Below are 25,411 nucleotides of genomic sequence, written 5' to 3'. Positions count from 1 at the left end.
CCCGGAGTTGACCACAATAAAGAAACAACATACTCCACATTTCAGGTCCCAGTGGGGGCTCTTTGGAGGGCACTAGCACTGGCTGGAACCTCACCCAACACGTAGCACCATTTGGAGGGTGGGAAGACTTGAAGTAGCAGGTCGTGGTCCCAGCCCAGCCCCCTCCAGCCTTGGCCAATCCAGTCCCAAAGCTCCTGCAGCTCTCACCCCCCCGCGCCCCCCCCCCACACCTCTGCCCCTTTAAGAGCGCTCAGCCCGCGGTCTCTGGGGCGGGAGGCGCCGGGCGCCAAGAATGCTGGGGGCCCCCAGTTAGAGCCCGGGCTGTAGCTTGTCCGGGTGGCCTCCCTGTCCGCACCCCTCCGCTTCGTCCACTGAGGTCGGGCCTCTAGGCCCTGGTCGCCACCCTCCTGGCCAGCCAAGCCCCTTAGCCCGCACCTGCAGCCGGCACCCGACCTCAGCTCCTTGCGCCCCGCGGTCGTCGGGCCCCAGGTGGGGGCGCCCCCAGCGCCTTGGACCGGCCGGGGTGGCGCGCTGGGCCTCATCCACATGCAGGGGGCGGCGCGGCGCTGCGGTCGCCAGGAGAGGACAAAGGCTGTTCCACCGCCGCCCCGGTGGCCCCCAACACAGCCCCCCTTGTGTCTGCTTTGCCGGTGCAGGCTGCTCAATCCAGACGGCTTCCGGGAGGAGGCCACTGCAAGCTCGACTTCTTCCTTCGACCCCAAGAGCATCGCCTTTTCCTTTTTTTTTTTAGTCATTTACTTATATAGTTATTTGTTTATTTAGAATAGAGACAGAAATTGAGAGGGAAAGGAGAAAGAAAAAGGAAGAGAGAGAAGACAGATGCAGCATTGCTTCACCTCTAGTGAAGCGCCCCTCCCCCCCAGCAAGTAGGGACTGAGGGGCTTGGACCCGGTCTGGAGGGGTTGAACAGGGTCTGCAGGGCTGGAACCCCTGCCCCTTGCGCATGGTAATGTGAGCGCTCTACCCCCCCCTCCCCCCGTACCACCGCTTCCTTTTTTTTTTTTTTTTTTGTCTTTTTTCCCAGATAGTTGGGTGACTTGGCTTGACTCGAGGGAGGAGTCAGGGGGGGCACCCAAGACCTGAATTCTGGTCCACTGAGCCCCAACCCTGACCTGAGCCCAAACTGTACAGCTCTATGGGGGGGGGGGGGAACAAAGGGGGTGGAGACGCCGCCCTGGCATATCCCTTCCAGGATTTCTCCGGAGCACCGCGCCCCCCCCCCCTGGATGTGGCGGGGGAGGGGTTCCAGAACCTTCTCAGACCTAGTCTGCTGTACATGGTGATGAGCGCGTTGGTCTTTTGACCTCTTGGAGGAACACATGCCCCCCCTCCCAGAACTGCACCCCCAGGACCGTCGGGGCAGGGAGGCATCAGAAACCTGCAGCTCCTCGGCCCTGTCGTTCACCCTGTGGTCTAGAGTCCATGCCTCTCAGCTGCCACCTGCAGAGTGGACCCCACATCCCTCCCTACCCCCCCCCCCAGCGCGCCCCCCTCGAGGGCGCAAAACTGGAGCAGCTGGAGGCCTCCTTCCTTGTCTCCCGCGAGTCCCCCCCCTTCCCTCCTTACCAGGCCAGGATGTGGGAGGGGTCCCTTTAAGGAAGGCGGGGGAGGGGGCTGCCGACCGCTCTCCTTCCACCCCCCCTACCCCCCCACTACCCCCTCCCCAGGCCCAGGCTGGGTGCCAGCGCATGCGCCCGCCTGTGGGCGCTGTCCGGGCTGCGAGCGCGGCGCGCACCGACAGACCGACGGCGGGACGGACTGACCGCCTAGGGGCAGACTGGGCAGCGCAGAGAGCGGGGACGCAGCGGGACAGCGACATGGCCGGACACACGCAGCAGCCGAGCGGGCGCGGGAACCCCGGCCCGGCGCCCTCGCCCTCCCCCGGCCCAGGCCCAGGGCCCGGCGCCTCAGAGCGGGTGGCGCTCAAGAAGGAGATCGGGCTGCTGAGCGCCTGCACCATCATCGTGGGTGAGCGGGCCCCGGGGCCTTTCGCTGCGCTCTTGCTGTGTGGGGGGGAGTTGAGGCACCTGCTGCTACCCCCCACCCTCTTCTACTTTTCAGCAAACTCCAACCCCCCCCCCCAGATGTCTGCATCTGGAAAAGGTTCAGGGCAAGTTCATGGCTGGGACACCCCCCTCTCCCATTTAACTTTGTTGTGGAACTCCCCCCAAGGTGCTTGCCCTCAGTTTTCCTATCTATGAAGGAGGGGGCGCAACCTTGCAAGTGTGTGTGTGTGTATTGGGAAGGCGGGCAGGCTGAGCCTGGATAAGGGTGCACTTTTGAGGTGGTGGCCCACGCTGGGTCCCACATGTGTGCAAGGTGCAGTGTGGGTGCTGCAATATCTGATAACAAGAGGAACCGCCGACAGATCGCACAGGTAGAACCAGCACAGAGGCTAAAGGTTCCCAGCGGGTCACCAACTGCTGCAGGATTTGGCTGGAGATTCTGTAGGGGGTTGGGGGGTGGGGGTGGATGGACAGACCTGCCAGTAGAGTGAGGGACAGCTGAGCAGTTCAGGCCTTCAGAGAAGTCAGTTCCAGTGTGGACTGGGACTCAGACAGGTTCTGACACTTTCCTGGTATCCCTGGCCCTCCTGCCCCACTCAAGACTGGAAGACTGGGTTGGTGTGACCCATTCCACCCCCATCTGTGGTTTTCTGGGGAGGACAACCCAGGGCACTGTGAGAAGCCTCTCACAGGTCATGACCTTGACTCCGGGCACTGGCTAGCCCTGCCCTGGAGGCCTGTGTGCACACCAGTCACCTCTGAGGCCCTTCTGGGAGGCATCTAGTGCATCCCTCTGTCCCAGAAGACAGATGGGAGGGATAAGTGACAGAGTCCTCATGCTCTCACTCTACTGTCTGCCAGTCAGCCTCTTCCCTAGACAGTGGGAGCTGCCTGTGCATGCATGCCATTCATTCAGGTACCCCTGAAGAGGGAGAAAATTGGAGGCTCTGGCTCCCCCTCTGTCCCCTCACAGGGATCTCGACCCTGGCCCACACCCCCTCCAGCAGCTGTGTCCCCCCCTGGGGAAGGGGGGCTGCCCCCATTTCATGGATGGGCCACAGAGTCAAGAGGTGCCCCATGTCTGGTGCCAGTAACGGTGCCAGGCAGGTGCAGGGGCACCCTGCTTTTCTGAGCCAGGCCTCCTGGAACTGCCATCCTGCCTAACCCCATCTTCCTCTCCCCCTAGTCTGGAAAGGCTATTATCTCCCCGGAAAAGGGCCCTGGCAAGGGGCAGGGGGTTGTGGAAGTTGTCCCTCTCCCTGAAGACCCTGCGAAAATCAGCCTGACTTGGTCCCACAGCTGCCCTGCCCCTCCATCCACGCTGGCTTTGCAGGCCCACTACCCCCCCACCTTGGCCTCCAGACTATGAAGGCTGCTGTGGGGTGAGGGGAGACTTGGCTGGGTGGTGGCAGATTCTGGAACAGAGCCCAGACGCCCTGACCCCAGCCCGGGACACTCAGCAGTGGTCTGCAAACTGACCATGAGCAAGACTGGGCGGGAGAGACAGACTTGAGGGGGAGGGGGAAATCAAGCCAGACCAGAAGGTGCTGGAAGATGAGGGAGGAGGCAGAGGTTGAGGAGTAGGGAGGCTTATGTCCCAAGGGTCCCAACTTACAGCACTGGAGAGCCCACCTCCCCCCCCCACCCCACTCCTGTCTTACCCCCACCTTCCTGCTCTAGGGAAATTGGTCAAAGTCACCAACTGTCTACAAAGTGTCTGGAGTGAGCTTTTAAAAAAGTCTGGTGAACTTTACCCCCTGCTCCACCAGGGTGTTTGTTCCCAGTCACTAAACCTATGATCCCTAGAACATTGAAACACATCCTTCCGGAAGACCTTACAATTCCCGCCCCTGGGGAAAATGGTCATTCTCAGTGAGTGTGGGCCAGTGCCTCATGGGTGCAGCCAGCATAGCTGGGGAAACAGAGGCAACAGGGCGGGAGTTGTATGGGAAGAAGATTTATGCACCAGCGTCTGTTCAGAAAATGCTTATATTACACAGCGGATGTATATCCTTTCTCCATCTTGTTCCATCCTCATGTTCAGCTGGCCAAGTGGGGGCGTTTACACCCATGTCACACATGCAGAAATTGAAGTGAGAAGCTGAAGGGCACTCCTCCAGGTGTTAGATTGGGGACTTGAAATCAAATCTGGATCCACTTCCCAATCCAGTGTCTTTCTCCATACAGCTCTGGTCTTGGGCAAAATTGAAGTCAGAATCAACCTGCTAGGTGAAAAAAGTTGAAGGTCTTTCTGGGAACTTTGTGACAGAGATTCGAGGAAATCCCAATCCACTAAGGGTGGAGAAACGAACAAGTAGACAGAGGAAACCCCCCCCCCCCAGCTCTGCATTCCTGCTCAGGGGTACTTGTTCAAGCATCTCCCAGTCCTTCTTCCTGCCCATACCCAGCCAAGGAATGGACGTGTTCAGGCCTAGCCAAGTGGGATGTCCCCTTGGAGTTCACTGACTGGGATGTTCTCTTCCTTTGATGCCAATACTCAACCATACAGTCGTGTGGGTCGTGTGCTGGGTCTGCTTCCAGAAGCCTATCTTCTTGGGGTCAACCTCTGGTCATCCAGCTCTAGCTAGGCCCCTTTCTGTGCTGTCCTGGGATGCTCAAAGCATAACCCCCTATTTGTCCTCATCTGAACCCTGTGCAGGCATCAAACCACACAGGTCTGGGCCTCCCCTTCCAGCCCAGATAAGACAGTGCAGATAAGACAGTCGAGTCTGCCACCAGCTAGGTCCCCACTGCCCATAGTGTGTTCCAGGATGCCTCTGGGCACTGAGGCAGCTCTGGCTATGAGCACGGGGGCCTGCCAGCGCTGGACACACTCATTCATCTCGGCAACAATGAAGCCCAGGACAGTGCCAGCCACTGTTCTAGGTACTGGAGACATGGCAGGGAGTAAGGCAGGCAAAGTCAGTGTCCTCCTGGTGCCACAGCCCAGAAGTCACACAGTCAACAGGACAAGTGATTGTACAGCCTTCAGGGTAGTGACAGGTGCTGGGGTGGTGAGGTAGCAGGGCAGGAAGGGGTGCCAAGTGTGTTGGGATGGGACATTGCAGGCAGAAGGTGAGCAGTGGGGTGGGGACCTGCCAGCCACAAGACCTTTTTCTATTTTTTTCTTTTTTTTAAGAATTTATTTATTTATTCATGAGAAAGATAGGAGAGAAAAAGAACCAGACATCACTCTGGTACATGCGCTGCCGGGGATTGAACTCAGGATCTCACACTTGAGAGTCAAGTGCTTTATCCACTGTGCCACCTCCCGGACCACAAGACCTTTTTTTGCCTCCAGGGTTATTGTTGGGGCTCTGTGCTTGCACTATGAATCCACTGCTCCTGGAGGCCATTTTCCCCATCTTGTGGCCCTTGTTGTGCTTGTTGTAGTTATTATTATTGTTATAGCTATTGTTGTTGTTGGATAGGACAGAGAAATCAAGAGAGGAGGGGAAGACAGAGAGGAGAAGAGAAAGACAGGCACCTGCAGACCTGCTTCACCACTTGCGAAGCGACCCCCCTGCAGGTGGGGAGTTGGGGGGCTTGAACCAGGATCCTTATGCCGGCCCTTGCTTGCACTTTGTGCAATGTGCACTTAACCTGCTGCACTACCACCCAGCTCCCAAGACCTTTTTCTTTTGGGGAGATGATAGCCTTGGTGGAGGGAAGGCATGAGCCCAGGGCTCACTATTGAGAAGAGGCTATGGTCCACAGGGATAAAGGCAGGAAGCCAGGGGTCAGGCAATGTTGCGCCTGGTTAACCACACATAGTACGAAGCACAAGGACCCGTGCAAGGATCCAGCTTTGAGCCTCCACTCTCCACCTGCAGGGGGATGCTTCATGAGCAGTGAAGCAGGTCTGAGGTGCCTATCTTTCTCTTCTCTCCCTCTCCTCTCTCAGTTTCTTCCTGTCCTACCCAAAAATATGGGGGGAAATGGTCACCAGGAGCAGTGGATTCAAAGTGCCAGTACCCAGCCCCAGTGATAACTCCTGGAGGAGGGGAAAAAAAAAGTAGGAAGCCTGGCAGGAAGTCAGGGGGCTTGAGTCACTGGGTTGACAACAGAGGGGCTGGGTGGTTGTGCATCTGATATGTTATAATGTTCATGGACCCCAGTGAAGCAGTGTTGCAGGAGTCTCTCTTCCTCTCTGTCTCTTCCTCCCCTCTCAATCTATCTCTGTCCTATCTAATAAAAAAAAAAAGGATAAAAAAAGGAAGGATTGTCCCTGGGAGTGGTGGATTCATAGTGCAAGAACCAAACCCCAGTGATAAGCCTGTTGGCAATAAAAATAAATAATTTTAATGAGGGGGGAAGGTGGTGGCACATTTAGTTGAACACACACATTATCATGCACAAGGACCCAGGTTCAATCCCCCAGCCCCCACCTGCAGGAGGGAAGCTTCACAAGTGGTGAAGCTGTGCTACAAATGTTACTTGTTCTCTCTCCCTCTCTATCTCTCCCTACTCTCTCAAATTCTATCTCTATCCAATAGACATATAGTTTAAAAAGAGGGAGGGTGAAGGGGATGACACAATGGTTATGCAAAGAGATTCTTTTGCCTAAGGCTTCAAAGTCCCATATTCAATCCTTTGCACCATCACAAGCCAGAGTTGAGCAGTTAAATGAATGAGTATATATATATATATATATATATATATATATATATAGAGAGAGAGAGAGAGAGAGAGAGGACACAGAGGTTCAGAGCAGGGTGGTGGCAACAAGGGGTACCTTCTGGGAGTGCTTGGGAGACAGTCAAACATTCTGGCATGAGCTGGGTACATGGTTTGGGAGAGGGGGCATGAATGACACAAGATTTGGGCCTGAGCAACTGGGAGGAGTCTGCTATCTGTTCATCTGGGTGATTGTTCTACTACTGCACCACTTCACGGGTCACACATAAGTTTGGTTTAGTGGAGAAGTCTGTGCTACAGATATTAGTTTGGGAGTTGCCAGTAGAGGTGGGGGACCTGGATCAGGTCTTCCAGGAACTTAGTGAAGGAAAAAAGGGGGGGAGGGGAGCCCAGATTCAGGAGACTTGAGAAGGGATTGATTGACAGGGGAGCCTGAGGCTGAGTGAGGAGGAGAGGGTCAGCCTTCCAGAGGCAGCTGCAGTGGCCAGTTGGGCACAGGCCAGGGCCTTGAGTGCTGGTTCAGCAGCTGGAGCTCAGCGGTGACCTTGAGGAGCCTCGGCTGGCTGGGAGCCGACACCAGACCAGGCTGAACCAGCCAGGCGAAGGGAATACTATGCTTCCGCTCATATCTCTCTCTCTCTCTCTCTCTCTCTCTCTCTCTCTCTTTCAAAAGGAAAGTGGGCTGGGCCAGAGGTCCAGGCTGTCCAATTGGCAATTCCAGGCATGTTCTGGAAATATCTCCACTCACCTCCCGGGGCTTCTTCCAAGACCTCAGTGGGCACTTCTGTCCCCCTGTCTGACACACACTCACCATAAGGACACTTGGGAGCTTAGAGGTAGTTTTCCTCTGGAGCGACAGGTAGGGTCTCCATGGACAGGGGTGTCTGGCTGCTGACCCCAAGATATTGAAGTCCTAAGGGGATCAGGTCTCTGGGATGAGACCCTGAAGCATTTCTGGTGTCTCTGATGTGCCAGGCAGGCAGGACACAGCTACACCACCAACACCACCCTTCCCCATCTCCCCATTTGACAGAGAAGGTTCAGAGAGGTGACATATCTTGTACACAGTCACCCCCACCTCAAGAAGCCTGGGATTTGAACACAGATCTGAAAATTTAACCCCATATCTGGGGTTTTCAACAAGTAAATGCCCCCTGCCCTTGGTCTCAGGGACCTTAGGACCCACCTAGGAACATCTCAGTTTTTCCCAGAGGCCTCAGGGTTACTTACATCCCTACAGGATAGTGCAGGAGGAACTCCTTGCCTAGAGCTAGGGAAGGAGGCCCAGCTTATGACCAGCACCCTGTCAGACCCAGGATTCCAGAGAGTTGCTGTCTTTTTTTTTAATTATATTTATTTATTTATTCTCTTTTGTTGCCCTTGTTGTTTTATTGTTGTCGTTATTGTTGTTGTTGTTGTTATTGGATAGGACATAGAGAAATGGAGAGAGGAGGGGGAGAGAAAGACAGACCTACCTGTAGACCTGCTTCACCACCTGTGAAGCGACTCCTCTGCAGGTGGGGAGCCGGGGGGCTTGAACCGGGATCCTTACACCGGTCCTTGCTCTTTGCACCACCTGCGCTTAACCCACTGCGCTACCGCCAGACTCCCAAAAGTTGCTGTCTTTAGGCAGCAGGCCAGTGTGACAGGGGGAAGCCACATTGTGGCCATGCCCAGCAAACTGGGAAGAGACCCGGCACTGTGGGGCAACAGACTGTGTCTCTACAGGTCCCGGGCAGGTGTGCAGAGCAAGTCCTACCTGCCCAGCAGTGTCTCTGCCAAGGGAAGGAGCAGACCAGCCCTAGTGTTCCAGGTGGGGAAATTGAGGCCCAGAAGAGCAGCACTGGCCCGAGGTCTCCCAAGCTCTAGAAAGTGTTTCCAGAGACGAGAGTGGCGACAGGACCTCTCTGCACCCTGCCCAGCTCAGCTGGCACATGTGCCACCCACCCCCAGGCTTCACCCACCCAACCTGCGCTGTGCACCCTGCCACCTCCATGGGCGGCCACTGCCTCCCAGAAATAGGTCAGCGCTCACGGCAGCGGCCGGCCAAACAATGGCCCTTTCTTTGCTCCTCTGTGAAGCCGGGTAAGCTCCATCAGGCCAAACATCTTAATGTGATAAAAAAAAAAAAAAAAAAAAAAAGCCACCCAGCAAGGACTAAGGGAAGAGAGACAAGAGGCCAAAGAGTAGGGACTCTCATCCGTACTCACCTGCCTGGAAGCTCAAGGCCCAGGAGGTGGCACAGTGGATAAAGTGTTGGACTCTCAAGCATGAGGTCCCAAGTTTGAGTCCTAGTCTCATAGCCAATGAGCTTTTCTCCACCTTCAAGGACCAACGCAGGGACAGAGGTTGGAGGTCATCCAGGCCCAGAGCAGGTGCTCCCCAAGACGGTTAGCAACGCCAACGCCAACGGCATGAGTGTCCCTTTGAGCCACAATGGGGGCGGGGGAGAGGGGGCTAGGGGGAGGGTGGCTTCCCAAAGGCCACACAGGCTGGTGCTGGGTCCCTTTCAGACTCCAGCCTCAGAACGAGGTGGCAGGTGTGGCTTCTCCATGCTGTCCCAGCAGAGTCTGCTTAACAATGTGGAATGGGGGGGGGGGGGGATCTCCATTGAGGGAGTGGCTCAGGGCTCCAGGTGCCCAGCTCCTTCCAAGGCCACCCAGCCCCTGCTGGCTCCCATCCTCACAGGCTTTTGGCAAACCTCCCTCCCCCAGGTCCTGAGAATAGCAGCTCCAGAAAGCCAGTGACATCACCACCCCCCTTAAGGGCTGCTACCTTCCATGTGCTCTGGAGGGTGGCTGGGCCTCTCCTTCTGGGAGCAGGCTAAGGACACGCTGGAGTCGAGGAGTCCTTCCATCCTTATCTGAGTGGATTTTGGTCTCCTGGGATGTGACTGGGAAGCCAAGTGAGATGCCTTGCAGACTGGGAATCTGTGTCAACTGGGGCAGAGGTGGCTCAAGGGACAAGGACTGCATGCAGATTAGTGGCCACAGCTTTGACCCCATCCAGCCCTGCCTGTGGGTCTGGCAAGTGGGACCAGCCTGCTTGAGTGGGTGACCTCTGACCCCAGCTTGTTTATTTATTTATTTATTTATTTATTTGTGTATTTGTTTATGAGAGAGATAGGAGGAGAAAGACAAAGAAGAACCAAATATCACTCACTCTGTGCTGATACACATGTGCTGCCAGGGACTGAACCAATGACTTTATACTTGAGAATCCCAACAGATTGTGTGGCTTTCATTTATTTATTTACTTACTTATTTATTTTATTTTTATTTATTTTTAATTTTTTATACTAGCTTTATTTATTTATTGGATAGAGACAGCCAAAAACTGAGAGGGGAGGGTAAGATAGAGAGAGAGAGAGAGACACCTGCAGCCCTGCTTCACCACTCATGAAGCTTTCCCCCTGCAGGTGAGGGCCAGGGGCTCGAACCTGGCTTCTTTCGCACTGTAACATGTGCGCTCAATCAGGTGCGCCACCACCTAGACCCTACTTACTTATTTATTTTGGATAAAGACCGAAGTTGAGAGGGAGGGAGACACCTGCAACACTGTTTCACCATTTGTGAAGCTTTCCCACTTCAGGTGGGGACCCGGATCTTGAACTGTACCACATGCACTCAACCAGGTGCGCCACCACGAGACCCACTTGTGTGGCTTTAATTTTTAGGACAGAGACCACGAGGCAGTGAGAGTGAAAGAAACTGCACGTAGCACCAAAGTTGCCTCCAGTGTGGTGTGGGCCAGGATTGAACCTGAGTCTCGAACATGGGCAAAACAGCACACTATTCAAGTGAGCTATTTTAACAGTTCTGTTTCAGAAACCACTCCCAGGAGGCAGGGCAATGGAGCACTCAGTTGAGCACACATGTTGTCATGTGCAAGGACATAGGTTCAAAGCCCTACTCCCCACCTGCAGGTGGTGAAGCAGGTCTTCAGGTGTCTCCCTTTCTCTCTCCCTCTCTGCCCCCCTCCCATCTCAATTTCTCTCTGTCCTATAAAAACAAATTAATTGATTGATTAATTTAAAAAGGAAAAGAAACCACTGACTGCCCTCCAAGACCCAGAGGTGACTCCACTTGAACCCAAGCTCCAGAAGCCATCACTGCCTCTGGTGAGAGACTACACAGAGAATCACAAATGAAAGTGCAAAGAATCTTTCTTAAAAGTTTGTTGGAATTTACAAGAGAGATAAAGAAAGAGAAGGAAGCAGAGGAGAGAGAACCAGGGTGTCGCTCCAGCGGCACATGTGATGCCAAGGATCCAGCTTGGGCCTCATGCTTGAGAGTACAAGATTCTGTCCACTGTGCAACCTTCTGAGAGTGTTTTTATTTAAAGTGGTTTTTTTAATTTATTAAAATCGTGTGTGTGTGTGTGTGTGTGTGTGTGTGTGTAAAACTGGGGCCTTGAATATGTATGATATGACTGCTCTGAGCTACATTTTCTTTTTTAATTATTTATTGTTTATTTATTTATTTATTTATCTTTACCAGAGCACTGCTCAGCTCTGGCTTATGGTGGTGCTAGGGGTTGATTAATTATTTACTTTTTAATGAAATAGAAATACAGAGAGAAAGATGCAGAAAGAGAAAAGTCAGAACACTGCTCAACTCTAGCTTATGGTGGTGCTGGGGGCTGAACCTAGGACCCTGGGACCTCAGGCATGAAGTCTTTTGCAGAACCATTATACTGTCTCATCACAGACCCCTGCAAGCGTCAACCCGGCTTTGACCTAGCACGTTATGATTGGGCCCTCCTCAGTCGCTATTGAACAGGCCATGGCCGGTGCGCCGCTATGTTCCATCGCTGGGGAGCCAGAGACAACCCGAACTGCCCCTGCGGCTACAGACAGACTATGACCCACATAGTCAACGACTGCCACCTCTCCAGATTCAAAGGAGGTCTCGAAACTTTACATCAGGCTCAACCTGACGCTGTTGACTGGCTACGGAAGAAGGGCAAATGCTAGAAGAAGAAGAAGAACTGTCTCCCTAGACCTCTAGCTACACTTTTATTCAAATAAAGAGACCACAGCACCCAAGTATCCTCTAGTGTCATGGCATCTCCCATATGATGCGAGGGCTCAAACCTGGGCCAGGTGCAGCCAACAAACAGGGTTTTTTTTTCATCTCTCTTTTAAGATTTTATTGTTTATTTCATAAGAGAGAGAGAGAGAGATGCCAGAATAGGCACACACAACACCCAGAATTGAACTCAGCCCTCATGCTTGAGAGTCCCATACTTTATCCACTGTGCTACCTCCTGGGCCACCAGGAAAGAATCTTTAGCTGAAAATGTGCTGAGGTCCTCCTGCACTGAATGTCCACAAAAACCTCTTGCACAACCAACACTCCAGAGCTAACCTGATGGGGAGAGACTTGCCCAGCCGGGCTAGGATTCCCCTCAGCAGTCCTGGGGTTAGAGCAGTGACCCTGTTTATAAATAGTGGGATTCCCCCAAGTGAGAGACAGCCTGTGTGCAAGCCCTGGGCCGGGCCAAGAGTCACTGCCAGCCTGCCTCTGCCCACCCACCTCACCCCTTCCATGGTGGCTGCTGACCAAGCCCAGCCTGAAAACACAGCAGTTCCTCTTCTGCACCTGCTGGCTCTTGCCCAGTTGCTGAAACGTGCTGACAGTGCCAGAAAACAGAACCTTTTCAGAGTCTCTGTCTGCAGCCAGGATCCCAGGAAGCAGATGATAGGGAAAGAGAAAGAAGACAAAATGCAGAGGTAGAGAGGTCACATTACCATGTACAAAGACCCAGGAACAAGTCGGCAGTCCCCACCTCACAAGTAATGGAGCAGTGTTGCAGGTGTCTCTCTGTGTGTGTCTCATCTGCTATCGAAAAATGTCCGCCAGGAATGTGAAATCATAATAGCCCCAGCAATAACCTTGATGGCAATAATAATATTTATTTATTTATTTATTATTGGATAGAGATAGAGAGACATCAAGGGGATTGGGGAGATAGAGAGGGAGAGAGACAGAGAGAGACTTGCAGCCCTGCTTCACCACTTGTGAAGCTTTCCCCCTGCAGGTGGGGACCAGGAGCTTGAACCTGGGTCCTTGTGCACTATAATGTGAGCAGTTAACCAGGTGTACCACCTCCTGGCCCCTGAAAAAAAAAAAAATTAATTCAAGGACTCTGGGGAAAGAATGGGAGGGAGGGGGTTGAGGGGAGCTCCAGTCACCGGTTAGCAGAGAGAGTGTTTGCAGATACCCATGATGCTGAGCTCGGAAATGGTGCCCGTATGTAGACAGCCATGGCGTAAACCATTAAGCCCGCCCCCAATAAAATGGAAAATAAAATAAAGACTGCAGGGGCTTGATGGTGGCACACCTGATTGACCTCACATGTTACCATGTACAAAAACCTGGGTTCAAGCCTCTAGTCCCCATATGCAGAGGGGGAGGCTCCATGAGCTGTAGAGCAGTGCTGTAGGCGTCTCTCTCCCTATCCCCCCCTCAATTTCTCTCTGTCTTTATCCAATAAATAAATTTTTAAAAATAAAAGGTATTTTAAAAAACAAATAAAAATGCAGAGTTGGGACTGAGGGGGGGGACCATGAGACTGGGAAGTGGAAAGAAGAGGATTAAAAAGGACAGACAGGGTTGGGGCCAGGTGGTGGTAGCACAGTGGGTTAGCACACATGGTACAAAGTGCAAGGACCGGCATAAGGGTCCCAGTTCGAGTCCCTGGCTCCCCCCTGCAGGAGGGTCACTTCTGGCTCCCTCCTTTAGGGGTTCACTTCACAGGTGGTGAAGCAGGTCTGCAGGTGTCTATCTTTCTCTCCTCCTCTGTCTTCCCCTCCTCTCTTGATTTCTCTCTGTCTTATCCAACAGCAGCAATAACAACAATAACAATAATAACAACAACAAGGGTAACAAAAATGGGGGGAGAACGGCCTCTAGTGACAGTGGATTCATAGTGCAGGCACCCCGGAGGCAACAAAAAGAAAAAAGGAGAGGGTCTACAAAGGCTTCCTGGAGGAGGTGCCACTCTCTGAGCCAGTTTATGAGTTTGAACTTGAATAGGAAAGTGGCAGAAGAGAGTCATGGTCAAGGTCTTCCTTTGGAAGGTCAGAAGGAGGATGGGTGACCAGAGACTGGTAAGACCAGTGACCAGGGCCACAGGTGACAGGCTGGGGGCCTGTGGGCTGGGGTGCACAGGAATGACTGTTGCTTTGCAGAGGACACCCCAGGACCTGACAGCTCCCTCTCTCCCCTGCAGGGAACATCATCGGCTCGGGCATCTTCATCTCCCCCAAGGGGGTCCTGGAGCACTCAGGGTCTGTGGGTCTGGCCCTCTTCGTCTGGGTCCTGGGTGGGGGTGTCACAGCCCTGGGCTCCCTCTGTTATGCAGAGCTGGGCGTCGCCATTCCTAAGTCCGGTGGGGACTACGCCTACGTCAATGAGATCTTCGGGGGCCTGGCTGGGTGAGTGTGGGACACAAGCAGGGTGGGGGGCAGCCGCCATGCAGCCAGCTGCACCTTGGACCTTGGTCTCCTCTGCCGTTTCCCACATCAAGGGGTCACGGCGTGGGGAAGTGGGAGAGTGGAGAGAAGGAGGTGGGAACCACACCTACCTCTCTGCAGCTAGATACTCCAATAACCTAGCTGGCCCCCTTCATCTGTACTCCCATTTACTTATTTATTTAGTTGTATTTATTTATTTTTCCAGCAAGGGTTATCAATGGGGCCCAGTGCCTGCACTACTGCACTGCTCCAGGCAACCAATTTTCCCCTTTTCTTCTTTCTTTCTCTCATCTTTCTTTCTCTTTTCAAGAGATGAGAGAGAGACAGAGAGGAGAGGCACATACAACACTACTCATGAAGCTTCCCCCATGCAGGTGGGGAAGCAGAGATTTGAACCCACATTTGTTTGTTTTTTTAAGTTTTTTTATCATTATCTTTATTTACTGGATAGAGACATCCAGAAATCGAGAGGGTAGGGGAGATAGAGAGGGAGACAGAGAGACACCTGTAGCGTTGCTTCACCACTTGCAAAGCTTTCCCCCTGCAGGTGGGGACCAGGGGCTCGAACCCGGGTCCTTGAGCACTGTAACATAGGTAACTACATGCACCCCCCGGCCCCCCCATTTTTCTTGATTAGTAACACGTGTCTATGGGGTGAGCTGCTGCCTGTCCTCCCCCTGCCTCCCTGTGCTTTCTCGGAAGTGGAGTTCTACTCTGGGTGGGAGGCTCTTGCTATCTGAAACTTCTAGATAGTGCCAAGCAAGAATGGGATCTCAAATTTAGGAAATCCGTGTGCAGGGAACTGGGGAGAAAGGAAGTCTGAGATTCTTAACAAGAAGTTCTACTTGAGGGGCCATCGACCTAGCTCACCCAGGCTCAAATAGCTCCCCAACATCCATCTATTTATTTAATTTAATTTTTTAATTTTTTTATATTTATTTCCCCTTTTGTTGCCCTTGCTGTTTTTTATTGTTGTTGTAGTTATTATTGTTGTTGTTACAGATGTCGTCGTTGGATAGGACAGAGAGACATGGAAAGAGGAGGGGAAGACAGAGAGGAGGAGAGAAAGACAGACACCTGCAGACCTGCTTCACCACCTGTGAAGGGACTCCGCTGCAAGTGGGGAGCCAGGGGCTCAACCGGGATCCTTAAGCTGGTCCTTGCGCTTGGCACCACTTGCGCTTAACCCATTGTGCTACTGCCCGACTCCCAATATTAATTTATTCTTAATTGACACCAGGTTTGTTACTGGGGCTTGTTGCCTACTCCACTAATCCAACACTCCTGGCAGCTTTTTTTTTTTTTTGCCTCCAGGGTTACCGCTGGAGCTCGGTGCCTGCACTACAAATCCACTGCTCCCGATGGCCATCTTTTTTCCATTGTTTTTGTTATTGTTGCTGCTGTTGTTGCTGAATAGGACAGAGAGAAATATAGAGAGGAGGGGAAGATAGAGAGGGGGAGAGAAAGATAGACACCTGCAGACCTGCTTCACCCTGAAGTTGGGGAGTGGGGAAATTCGAACCGGGATCCCACCTTGATCCAGGATCCTTGCGCTTTGCATTATGTGCCCTTAACCCTGTGCACTACTGCTGGCCCCCCATTTTTAAAAATATTTTGTTACTTATTATTTATTAGGTATAGATAAAGAGAAATCAAGAGGGAAGGGGAGGGGCTGGGGAGATAGCATAATGGTTATGCTAATAGACTCTCCTGCCTGAGGCAGCAAAGTCCCGAGTTCAGTCCCCAACACCATCAGAAATCAGAGCCAAGCAGTGCTCTGCTAATAAAAAGATATAAATAAAATAAAATTTAAAAAGAAGGAAGGGGGACAGAGCAGGGAGATAGAATGAGAGACTTGCAGCACTGCTTCATTACTCATGAAGCTTTCCCCCTGCAGGTGGGAACGAGGGGCTTGAACCTGGGTACTTGTGTATGGTAACATGTGCGCTGTCCTGGGTGTGCCACTGCCTGGCCCTTCTAGCAGCCACTTTTCTCCTTTTCATTTTGTTTTTAGTTGCTAGAACAGAGAAAATGACAGTGGGTGGGGAGTTAGAGAGGAAGTGAAAAAGAGAAAATACCTGCAGACCTGCTTAACCACTTGTGAAGCGTCCCCCTAAACATGGGAAGGCCTTGAATCCAGGTCCCTGCACTTGGTAACTTGTGTGCTCAATCAGGTATGTCACCATGCAGTCCCCAACATTCCTTTAGTCACAAGCTGAGTGTCTATGTTGTGCTGGGGGCCAGAGTTTCAATGGTGCAAGAATTCACTCCTGTCTCCAAGTTCCCCACAGTGCAGAAGGAAAATAACACCCTACCTCCACCCCTAAAGTGCTTAGAGGATCCTTGTGTGGAGGGTGATGGCAGAGGCAGCAGCCAGCAGCCTTGAGAGTGGGGTTCCCACCACCACCACCCCCGGGAAGTCTTCTGGAATGACCATGTTTTCACCATTCTTGGAGGGAAGGTGGGGTTTTCCCACACCACCAGTGAGGAGTAGGGAGCATGTACAGGGGTTTGGACTTGGGTGGACTCTATTTGTCAATTTTCCAGAGCAGCTGCAATTGTCCAACCCATACTGAGGGCCCCAGAAGTTTCCAGAACTGTGGAAGAGCCTGTGTCATGAGGTAGCCAGTGTAGCTTGTGATTGACACTTGCTTTCCCACTGGAGAGTCCCTGTGATGGGGAGGAGTTTGGGGGGGGGGGAAGAGGGCTCACCATCTTGGTGGGGTCTATGGAATACCCTGGAAGATGCTCATTCGGGTTTTGGATGGGGAGTTTGGAACTCAGAGAAGAATCTAGAAGCATATAATGCTTGGTTTTGAAGGATGTGGACAGAGGTCTCTAAGAGGGCAACATGCGTGAGGCAGTAGTAAGCATTCTTGTGGGTAGTTACAGGGAGACAGGCCCACAGGGGTCTGGGATCCCAGAATGTAGACTTGTGGTGTGGGGCTGAAGAGGACACTTGGAGGACACTTGGGAAGAAGTTGGGAAGGAGGGGGGTGGATCCTAAGCCCTACCCAGCTCTCAGGGTGGGCAGAGAGGGCTCCCAGCAGAAGCCAAGGGAGGGGAAGGGTTGTGTAAAGAATGGAAGGAAGCAGGATTTCTAGCAACAACAACAACAACAAAAAAGAGGGCCAAGAGGAAGCCACTAAACTCAGTCTTCTAGAGGTCACTGGTGTCCCTGACCCCACTCCAAGCCATAAAGCTTTGCTGAAAACCACCAGGAGCTATGACAGTGGTCTTAGGACAGCCTGGCTTAGTGCAGGAAACAGCTGGGGGTGAGGGGGGGTAGACTAGGTGGCTAAGACAAAGGTATTGGGACTGGGTGGTGGCACATGCTCTGTTGAGCAAACAAGTTACCATGCACAAGGACTTAGGTTCAAGCCCCAGCCCCGACCTGCAGGAGGAAGTTTCACAAGTGGTGAAACAGAACTACAAGTGTCTCTTTTTATCTTTCCCTCTTTCTCTCCCTCTTCCCTCTCAATTTCTCTGTCCCATCAAATACAAAAAGAAAGGAGAGAAAGAGAGAGAAAGAAAGAAAGGAAGGGAGGGAGGGAGGGAGGAAGGAAGGAAGGAAGAAGGAAGGAAGGAAGGAAGGAAGGAAGGAAGGAAGGAAGGAAGGAAGGAAGGAAGGAAGAGTGAAAGAGAGAGAGGGAGGGAAGGAGGGAGGAAGGGGACTGGGCAATGTGTCACACCTGGTTGAGCACACATATTACAGTCTGTAAGGACCTGGATTCAAGCCCTCAGTCCCCACCTGTTGAGTACACATCACCATACACAAGGGCCCAAGTTCAAGCCCCCAGTCTCCACCTGCAGGAGCAATGCTTCACAGGTGGTGAAGCAGTGCTGCAGGTGTCTGTTTCTGTCCCTCTCTATCTCCCTCTTCTCTCTTAATTTCTGTCTCTAATCAATTTAAAATTTAAAAAAAAAAAAAAAAGGAAAAAAAATTCACCGGGAGCAGTGGACTTGTCATGCAGGCACCAAGCCCCAGTGATTACCCTGGTGACAGTACAATCAATAAAGGTGGTTCCCAGTTCTTACCCACATTCCAAGGCAGCCAGGATACAGACGTGTAAAAGGAAGGGCTGCCTCCCTCTGCAGACCTGGTTTCCCCCATCCATGCCAGTCCTTAGGGACTAGGGTTCTGCATCACAATCCCACGTAGTCCCATACCATCCCCCCACCCCCTGGAGCCTGCTCAGCCCAGGGAGAGGCAGGGTTGCCTGTGCCACCCGGCTGTCGCTCACTGTTCCAGCTTCCTGCTACTCTGGAGCGCCGTGCTCATCATGTACCCCACCAGCCTGGCCGTCATCTCCATGACCTTCTCCAACTACGTGCTGCAGCCCGTGTTCCCCAACTGCATCCCCCCAGCCACTGCCTCCCGTGTGCTCTCCATGGCCTGCCTGAGTGAGTGCCCTCAGGGGTGAGCTCTTGGCAGGGAGTCCCACCCCCCAGCTCCTGACCCAGGGTCTGTCTCAGAGGCTGCCCCCCCCTGAGGGGCTTGGCTTCAGGTAGCCCCCCCAACTACCTGCCTTGCCTCCCCCTTGGCCCCCAGTGCTGCTGACCTGGGTGAACAGCTCCAGCGTGCGCTGGGCCACCCGCATCCAGGACATCTTCACAGGCGGGAAGCTGCTGGCACTGTCACTCATCATCAGCATGGGCTTTGTCCAGATCTTCCAAGGTAGGGCTCGGGTGGGGCTGCGCCTGGGGCCGGGGAGACGCCGCTCACGCCTGACCTCTGGGCCTCCCAGGACACTTCGAGGAGCTGAGGCCCAGCAACGCCTTTGACTTCTGGATGACACCCTCCGTGGGTCACCTGGCCCTGGCCTTCCTGCAGGGTTCCTTTGCCTTCAGCGGCTGGAACTTCCTCAATTACGTCACTGAGGAGCTGGTTGACCCTCGAAAGTGAGTGGGGGCTCCCCTCCCAGAGGCCCTGGGGAGAAACAGACAGGAGAGCAAGAGAGGTCACCTGACCCACCATCATCTGTGGCTGCCCTCTGCTACTCCTCAGAGTGCTTCTGGGAAAGAGCCTGGAGCTTGTGTGCCAGCCTGCTGTGCTCCTCATGGCTCTGTATGCACAAGTCATGCCCCTGCCTGGGTCTCTGAAACTTTGACTAGTGGGTCAGGCTGCGGTGCACATGATATATGGCACATACATTACAATGTGCAAGGACCCAGGTTCAAGCCCCTGATCCCCACCTGCAGGGGGAAAGCTTTGTGAGTGATGAAGCAGGGCTGCAGGTGTCTCTCTTTCTTGCTCCCTCTCTATCTCCATCTTCCCTCTCGACTTCTAGCCATCACTATCAAATAAAGATAGTTTTAAAAATTAAAAAAAGAGGGAGTCGGGCAGTAGTGCAGTGGGTTAAGCACATGTGGCGCAAAGCACAAGGACCAGCCTAAGGATCCCAGTTCGAGCCCCCGGCTCCCCACCTGCAGGGGAGTCATTTCACAAGTGGTGAAGCAGGTCTGCAGGTGTCTTTCTCTCCCCCTCTCTGTCTTCCCCTCCTCTCTCCATTTCTCTCTGTCCTATCAAACAATGACGATATCAATAATAACAACAATAATAACTACAACAACAATAAAAAGACAACAAGGGCAACAAAGGGAAAATAAGTAAATTTTTTTAAAAAATTTAAAAAGAAAAAAATGGCCTTCAAGAGTAGTAATTATGCTACTGAGTCTCAGCAATAATCCTGGTAGCAAAACTATATATATATAAAATCTTTGACTAGTAATGTCCCAACATAAGTAGAAAACTATAAATGGATTCAGTTATTTGCATTTGTCCCAAGTGTGAGCACAATATGGCCCCTACAAAGAAAGCCAGTATAGAAAGACTATATAGGATACTCAGCCAGGAGGACTGAGGTCTGCGGACTGGACTTTCAAGGATTATTTGGCTGCTTTTTTTTTGCCTCAGGGGTTATTGCTAGGACTCAGTACCAGAACTATGAATCCACTGCTCCTGGAGGACATATTTTTCTGTTTTATTGGATAAGACAGAGAGAAATTGAGAGAGGAGGGAGAGATAGAGAGGGAGAGTGATAAACATGTGCAGACCTGCTTTGCCACTTGTGAAGTATCCCCCCTACAGATGGGGTGCAGGAGCTCAAACCCAGATCCTTGTACTTTGTACCATGTGCACTTAACCAGGTACACCACTGCCTAGTCCCCCACTCCCCTGTAGCCATTTTTTCCCCTTTTGTTGTCCTTTTTGATTTATCATTGTTGTGGCTATTGTTGTTGTCATTTATGTCGTTGTTGTTGGACAGGACAGAGAGAAATCGAGAGAGGAAGGAGAGACAGAGACACCTGCAGACCTGCTTCACCACCTGTGAAGTGAACCCCCCTGCAGGTGGGGAGCCGGGGGCTTGAACCAGGATCCTTACACCTGTCCTTATGCTTGGCGCTTTATTCACCACCCAACCCTCCCCCCCGTAGCAATTTTTTTAAAAAAAGATAAGAGGCAGAGAGAGATGTAGTGGGATAATTAGAAAGGAGAGACACCTACAGCACTGTTCCACTATTCATGAAGCTTCCAGCCTGCAGGTGGGGGGCCAGGGACTTGAACAAGGGACCTGGAGCATGTGTATGCTCTATTGGGTGAACTACTGCCTGGCCCAGGTGTGCAATTTTTAATCACCCCCATTTCCCCCAAACTCTTTTGTTTTAATCCTTTTAATATCAGGCCTCAGGAAGTAGCACCATGATTATGCAAAAGATTTTCATGCCTGAGGGCCTGAAGTCCCAGGTTTAATTCCCCAAGCCCATAAGCCAGAGTTGAGCAGTGTTCTGACTGTAAATAAATAAATAAGCTATTGAACAGTCCCTGACAGTATCAGACAGAGACAGAAAGGGAGAGAAGAGATGCCACACCACACCACCACTATATTATTCATGAAGTTTTCCCTTTGGCATGGTGCTCCCCTGGGAAGCCAGGGGCTCAAACCCAGGTCCTCATGCATGGGGATGTGCACACTATACCAGATGAGCTACCTCTCATCTCCAGAGAGTTTTCTTAACATTAAACCCTCCCATGGATGGGACGTGACCAGTGTCCCCATCTGCCTTTCCTCCCACTGGTCTGTGCCCAGGTTGGACGAGAGGTGGCGTTGGCACACAGCCATGCTGTCCTCTTCCTGCCCCTGGGCCCCCAGCAGACGATGGCAGAGGAGACTCAAAGCCGCTTCTCTGTTACTGGGTTTCCTGGGCCCTCCCCCTGGCATCCCTGGGCTGATGACCCTGCCACCACCCCCAGGAACCTACCTCGTGCCATCTTCATCTCCATCCCTCTGGTGACCTTTGTGTACACCTTCACCAACATCGCCTACTTCACTGCCATGTCCCCCCAGGAGCTGCTGGCCTCGAACGCAGTGGCCGTGGTGAGTGGGGCCCTGTCCAGTCCCGGCACCTCCCCAGTCCCTTCCCTGCCTCACCCTCCACCTCTCTTCTGTGCCCACTCAGACCTTCGGGGAGAAGCTACTGGGCTACTTCTCCTGGGTCATGCCTGCGTCCGTGGCGCTGTCCACCTTTGGAGGCATTAATGGCTACCTATTCACCTCCTCCAGGTGACTGGGCTGAGGAGAACAGGGGGACAAGAGGGTGGGGACAATATCAGGGAGCTATTAGGCTCAGCTTATGGCCTCCACCCTTCTCTGCCTCCCCCCTAACCCAGGCTGTGCTTCTCTGGGGCCCGAGAAGGGCATCTGCCCAGCCTGCTGGCTATGATCCATGTCAGACGCTGCACCCCCATCCCAGCCCTCCTCGTCTGCGTAAGTTGGGGGGGGGGGCACGCAGGCCCAGTGGGGAGATGGGCCAGGACTTCCCAGCACTGTGGGGCTAGCTGTGGAGGGGCTGGACTCTGGACAGCCTGCTACAGGTGTGGGGAAGCAAGAGCGAGCAGGGCGTGAGGCCAGCCTTCAGCTCAGTCTCTCCCAGTGCGGGGCCACGGCGGTCATCATGCTCGTGGGAGACACGTACACGCTCATTAACTACGTGTCCTTCATCAACTACCTCTGTTACGGCGTCACCATCCTGGGCCTGCTCGTGCTGCGCTGGAGGCGGCCGGCCCTCTACAGGCCCATCAAGGTGAGGAGGACCCGGCAGCTTGGGGATGAGGGACAGGGTGGCAGTGGCCATGATGCCAGGTTTATTGCACACTGGGCCCATTGGGCCCCAGCTGGAACTTGGCACACACCAATGTGCTCAGTTCCCATAATACCCCCAAGAGGTGGAGACTTCCAGCATTCCTAGCTCACAGACAGCAACAGGAGAGCCAGATACTCGATGAGACCCAAGAGGTAGCACCGTGGATGAGGTGCTGTGCTACCTCTGAAGGATAAGGTTCTAAGTTCAGTCCCCAGGATCACATGTGCCAGATCAATACTCTGGTTCTTTCTCTCTCTCTCTCTTCTCCCCCCCGGCCCCATTCTCTCTTCCTTATTAATAAATAAATACAATCTTTTTATTATTTTGTTTATTTATTGGATAGAGACAGAGATAGAATTTCATAGGGAAGGGATAGAAAGGGAGAGGGGCTGGGGAAATATCATAAGGGTTGTGCAAAAACATTTTCATGTCTGAGGCTCCAAAGGTCCCAGGTTCAATCCCCAGCACGATCATAAGCCAGTGCTAAGTAGTACTCTGGTAAAAAAAAAAAAAAAAAAAAAGAGAGAGAGAGAGAGAGAGAGAGACTTGTAGCACTGCTTCACCTCTTATGAAGCTTCCCCTGCAAATGGGAACTTGGAGGGGTTGAACCTGGGACCTGTGTATGGTAACATGTGCACTCTACCAGTTGCACCATCACCCCCCAAAAATTTAAGACTTGCTCAAAGTCACACAGGATTCCACACAAAATCAGAAGACCCTGAACAACTAAGAGGAAAGTCCTCCTGTTGACATGTAAACCCTGACTGGAGAAGGGGGTTTGTGGCTGAGATGTCACACACCAGTGAGATAACATGAGAGTGTCATGGCCTGGGGGAAGCTTCCATGCTGTGATATCTCTGTCTCTCTCTTTGTTTCTGTCGATATCAAAAAAAAAAAAAAAAAAAACTAGGCAGAAATAGGTCACCCAGCAGAGCACACACACATTTTATTATGTGCAAAGACCCGGGTTTGAGTCCTAGGTCACCACATGGGAGCACCATGCAAAGGGCAAGCTTCTTCACAAGTGGTGGAGCAATGCTGTGGTGTTTCCCCTTCTCCTTCTGTCTCTCCATCTCACTCTTGGTCTAAAGAAAAAGACTGAGTCAGGGGAAGATAACATAATGGTTATGCAAACAGACTGTTGTGCCTAAGGCTCCGAAGTTCCAGGTTCAATCCCCTGCACCACCATAAGCCAGAGCTGATCAGTGCTCTGGTTTAAAAAATAATAACAGGGAGTTGGGCTATAGCGCAGTGGGTTAAGCGCAGGTGGCGCAAAGCGCAAGGACCAGCATAAGGAACCCGGTTCAAGCCCTGGCTCCCCACCTGCAGAGGAGTCCCTTCACAAGTGGTGAAGCAGGTCTGTAAGTGTCTATCTTCCTCTCCCCCTCTCTGTCTTCCCCCATCTCTCTCCATTTCTCTCTGTCCTGTCCAACAATGACAACAACAATAACTACAACAGTAAGACAACAAGGGCAACAAAAGGGAATAAGTAAATAAATAAGCATAATAATAATAACAAAGAAAAAGACTCTGGCTGGAGAAATAGCTCACTTGGATAGTGCGCTGCTTTGCCCATGTGCAGGGCCCAGGCTCATGCCTAACCCCCAGCGCACTGAAGGAAGCTTCAGTGCTGGGGTCTCTCTCATACTCTGCTTTCCTGCCTCTCTGCCTCAGTCTTTAAAAGTCATTAAATTGTAGTCCAGGAAGTGGCACAGTGAATGAAGTAGACTGTTGGACTCTCAAACATGAGGTCCTGAGTTTAATCCCCTGCAGCACACGAGCCAGAGTGATATCTGGGTCTCTTTTTCTCTCCTCCTCCTCTCATAAATAAATAAAATCTTTTTAAAAATAATTAAATGAGGGGCCAGGTGGTGGCACACCTGGTTAAGTGCACATGTTACAATGCACAAGGACCTGGGTTCAAGTCCCCAGTCCCCACCTGCAGGGGGAAAACTTCACAAGCAGTAAAGCAGGGCTGCAGATGTCTCTCTGTCTCTCTCCCTCTCCCCCTCTTGATTTCTAGCTATCTCTGTTCAATAAGTATAATTTTTAAAACTTTGAAAAAAATAATTACATGAGCTAATAAGTAAATTTTAATTTAATAATAAAATTTCAGAGACAGAGAGACAAAGACAGAGAATCCACTAGAAGCACCGTAATCATGCAGTTCAGTGTGAGGCTCCAGCAAAAACTCTGGTGACAAAAAGCAAACGAACACCAGCACGTAATCAGTCGGTCCAAGCAGCAAACCCAGAGACAATTGCTGTGTAGATTTCAGTCACTGAAACTTAACAGAGTCCTCTATGATTTAGCCAACAGGCCATCCTGTTAATAAACTTCTAGCTTGTTGGGCTGCTATTGGGGTTGGGAGGCGGTAGGTGGCTCAGGCCTCAGTTCCCAGAAATGGGGGGGGAGTCCTTGCTTCCCCCCTTCCCGGGGTGGGGGGCCAGCAGAGTGGGGGATCTGCACAATCAGCACTTCTACTCCCGGCCCCCCAGGTGAACCTCCTGGTCCCCGTGGCATACTTGGTTTTTTGGGCATTCCTGCTGGTGTTCAGCTTCATTTCGGAGCCCATGGTGTGTGGAGTTGGTGTCATCATCATCCTCACGGGAGTGCCCATCTTCTTCCTGGGGATCTTCTGGAGGAGCAAACCAAAGTGTGTACACAGACTCACAGGTGAGCTGGCCACCTGCGGGGGGTGGGGGGGACGGCTCAGGAGCCAAATGTGGGGTCATCTGGGGGGACCTGGCCCTGGAGTGGGGTCTCCCAGCAGCTGCCATCACATGCCTCCTCAAGATGTGGCCCAAGTGTCAGGGACCCACCCACTGAGGGAACAGCTCCCTTGAGGACCCCTGGCCACGCGGGTCCATCTGCCTGTGTCTGTCTGTCCTTAGAGTCAATGACACGCTGGGGCCAGGAGCTGTGTTTCGTGGTCTACCCCCAGGGCTCCTCAGAGGAGGAGGAAAATGGCCCCTGCCCGACCTCCCCACTGCCCCCCTCAGACAAGCCCTTGAAGACACAGTGAGACATTTGTGGAGCTTGAAGCAGCTGTTTCTGTTTACATGTTGTTTATTGAGTAGGCGTGTTTTTGCAAAAATAAATAAATAAATAATGATAATAG

At 52.4% G+C, this 25,411-nt stretch overlaps 1 protein-coding gene across 2 annotated transcripts; it reads left to right on the top strand.

Moving 5' to 3' along the window:
- Positions 1-336: 336 nt before the first annotated feature.
- SLC7A10 (solute carrier family 7 member 10) lies at positions 337-25,411 on the top strand. Of its 2 annotated transcripts, XM_007539471.3 has the most exons (12): positions 337-489; positions 1,689-1,989; positions 13,902-14,106; positions 18,398-18,549; positions 18,698-18,823; positions 18,894-19,047; positions 21,401-21,524; positions 21,607-21,710; positions 21,818-21,914; positions 22,081-22,230; positions 24,789-24,966; positions 25,185-25,411. In XM_007539471.3, exons 2-12 carry the CDS (start codon positions 1,710-1,712, stop codon positions 25,313-25,315), a joined length of 1,701 nt encoding a protein of 566 aa, XP_007539533.1. In that variant the 5' UTR covers positions 337-489; positions 1,689-1,709; the 3' UTR covers positions 25,316-25,411. The 2 variants fall into 2 exon arrangements, with proteins under 2 accessions (XP_007539533.1, XP_060041661.1); XM_060185678.1 differs by lacking the exon at positions 337-489 and having other exon boundaries at positions 578-1,989.

Source organism: Erinaceus europaeus, chromosome 2, assembly GCF_950295315.1.
Source record: "Erinaceus europaeus chromosome 2, mEriEur2.1, whole genome shotgun sequence".
NCBI lineage: Eukaryota > Metazoa > Chordata > Mammalia > Eulipotyphla > Erinaceidae > Erinaceus > Erinaceus europaeus.
This window is presented reverse-complemented; position numbering and strand designations above follow the sequence as displayed.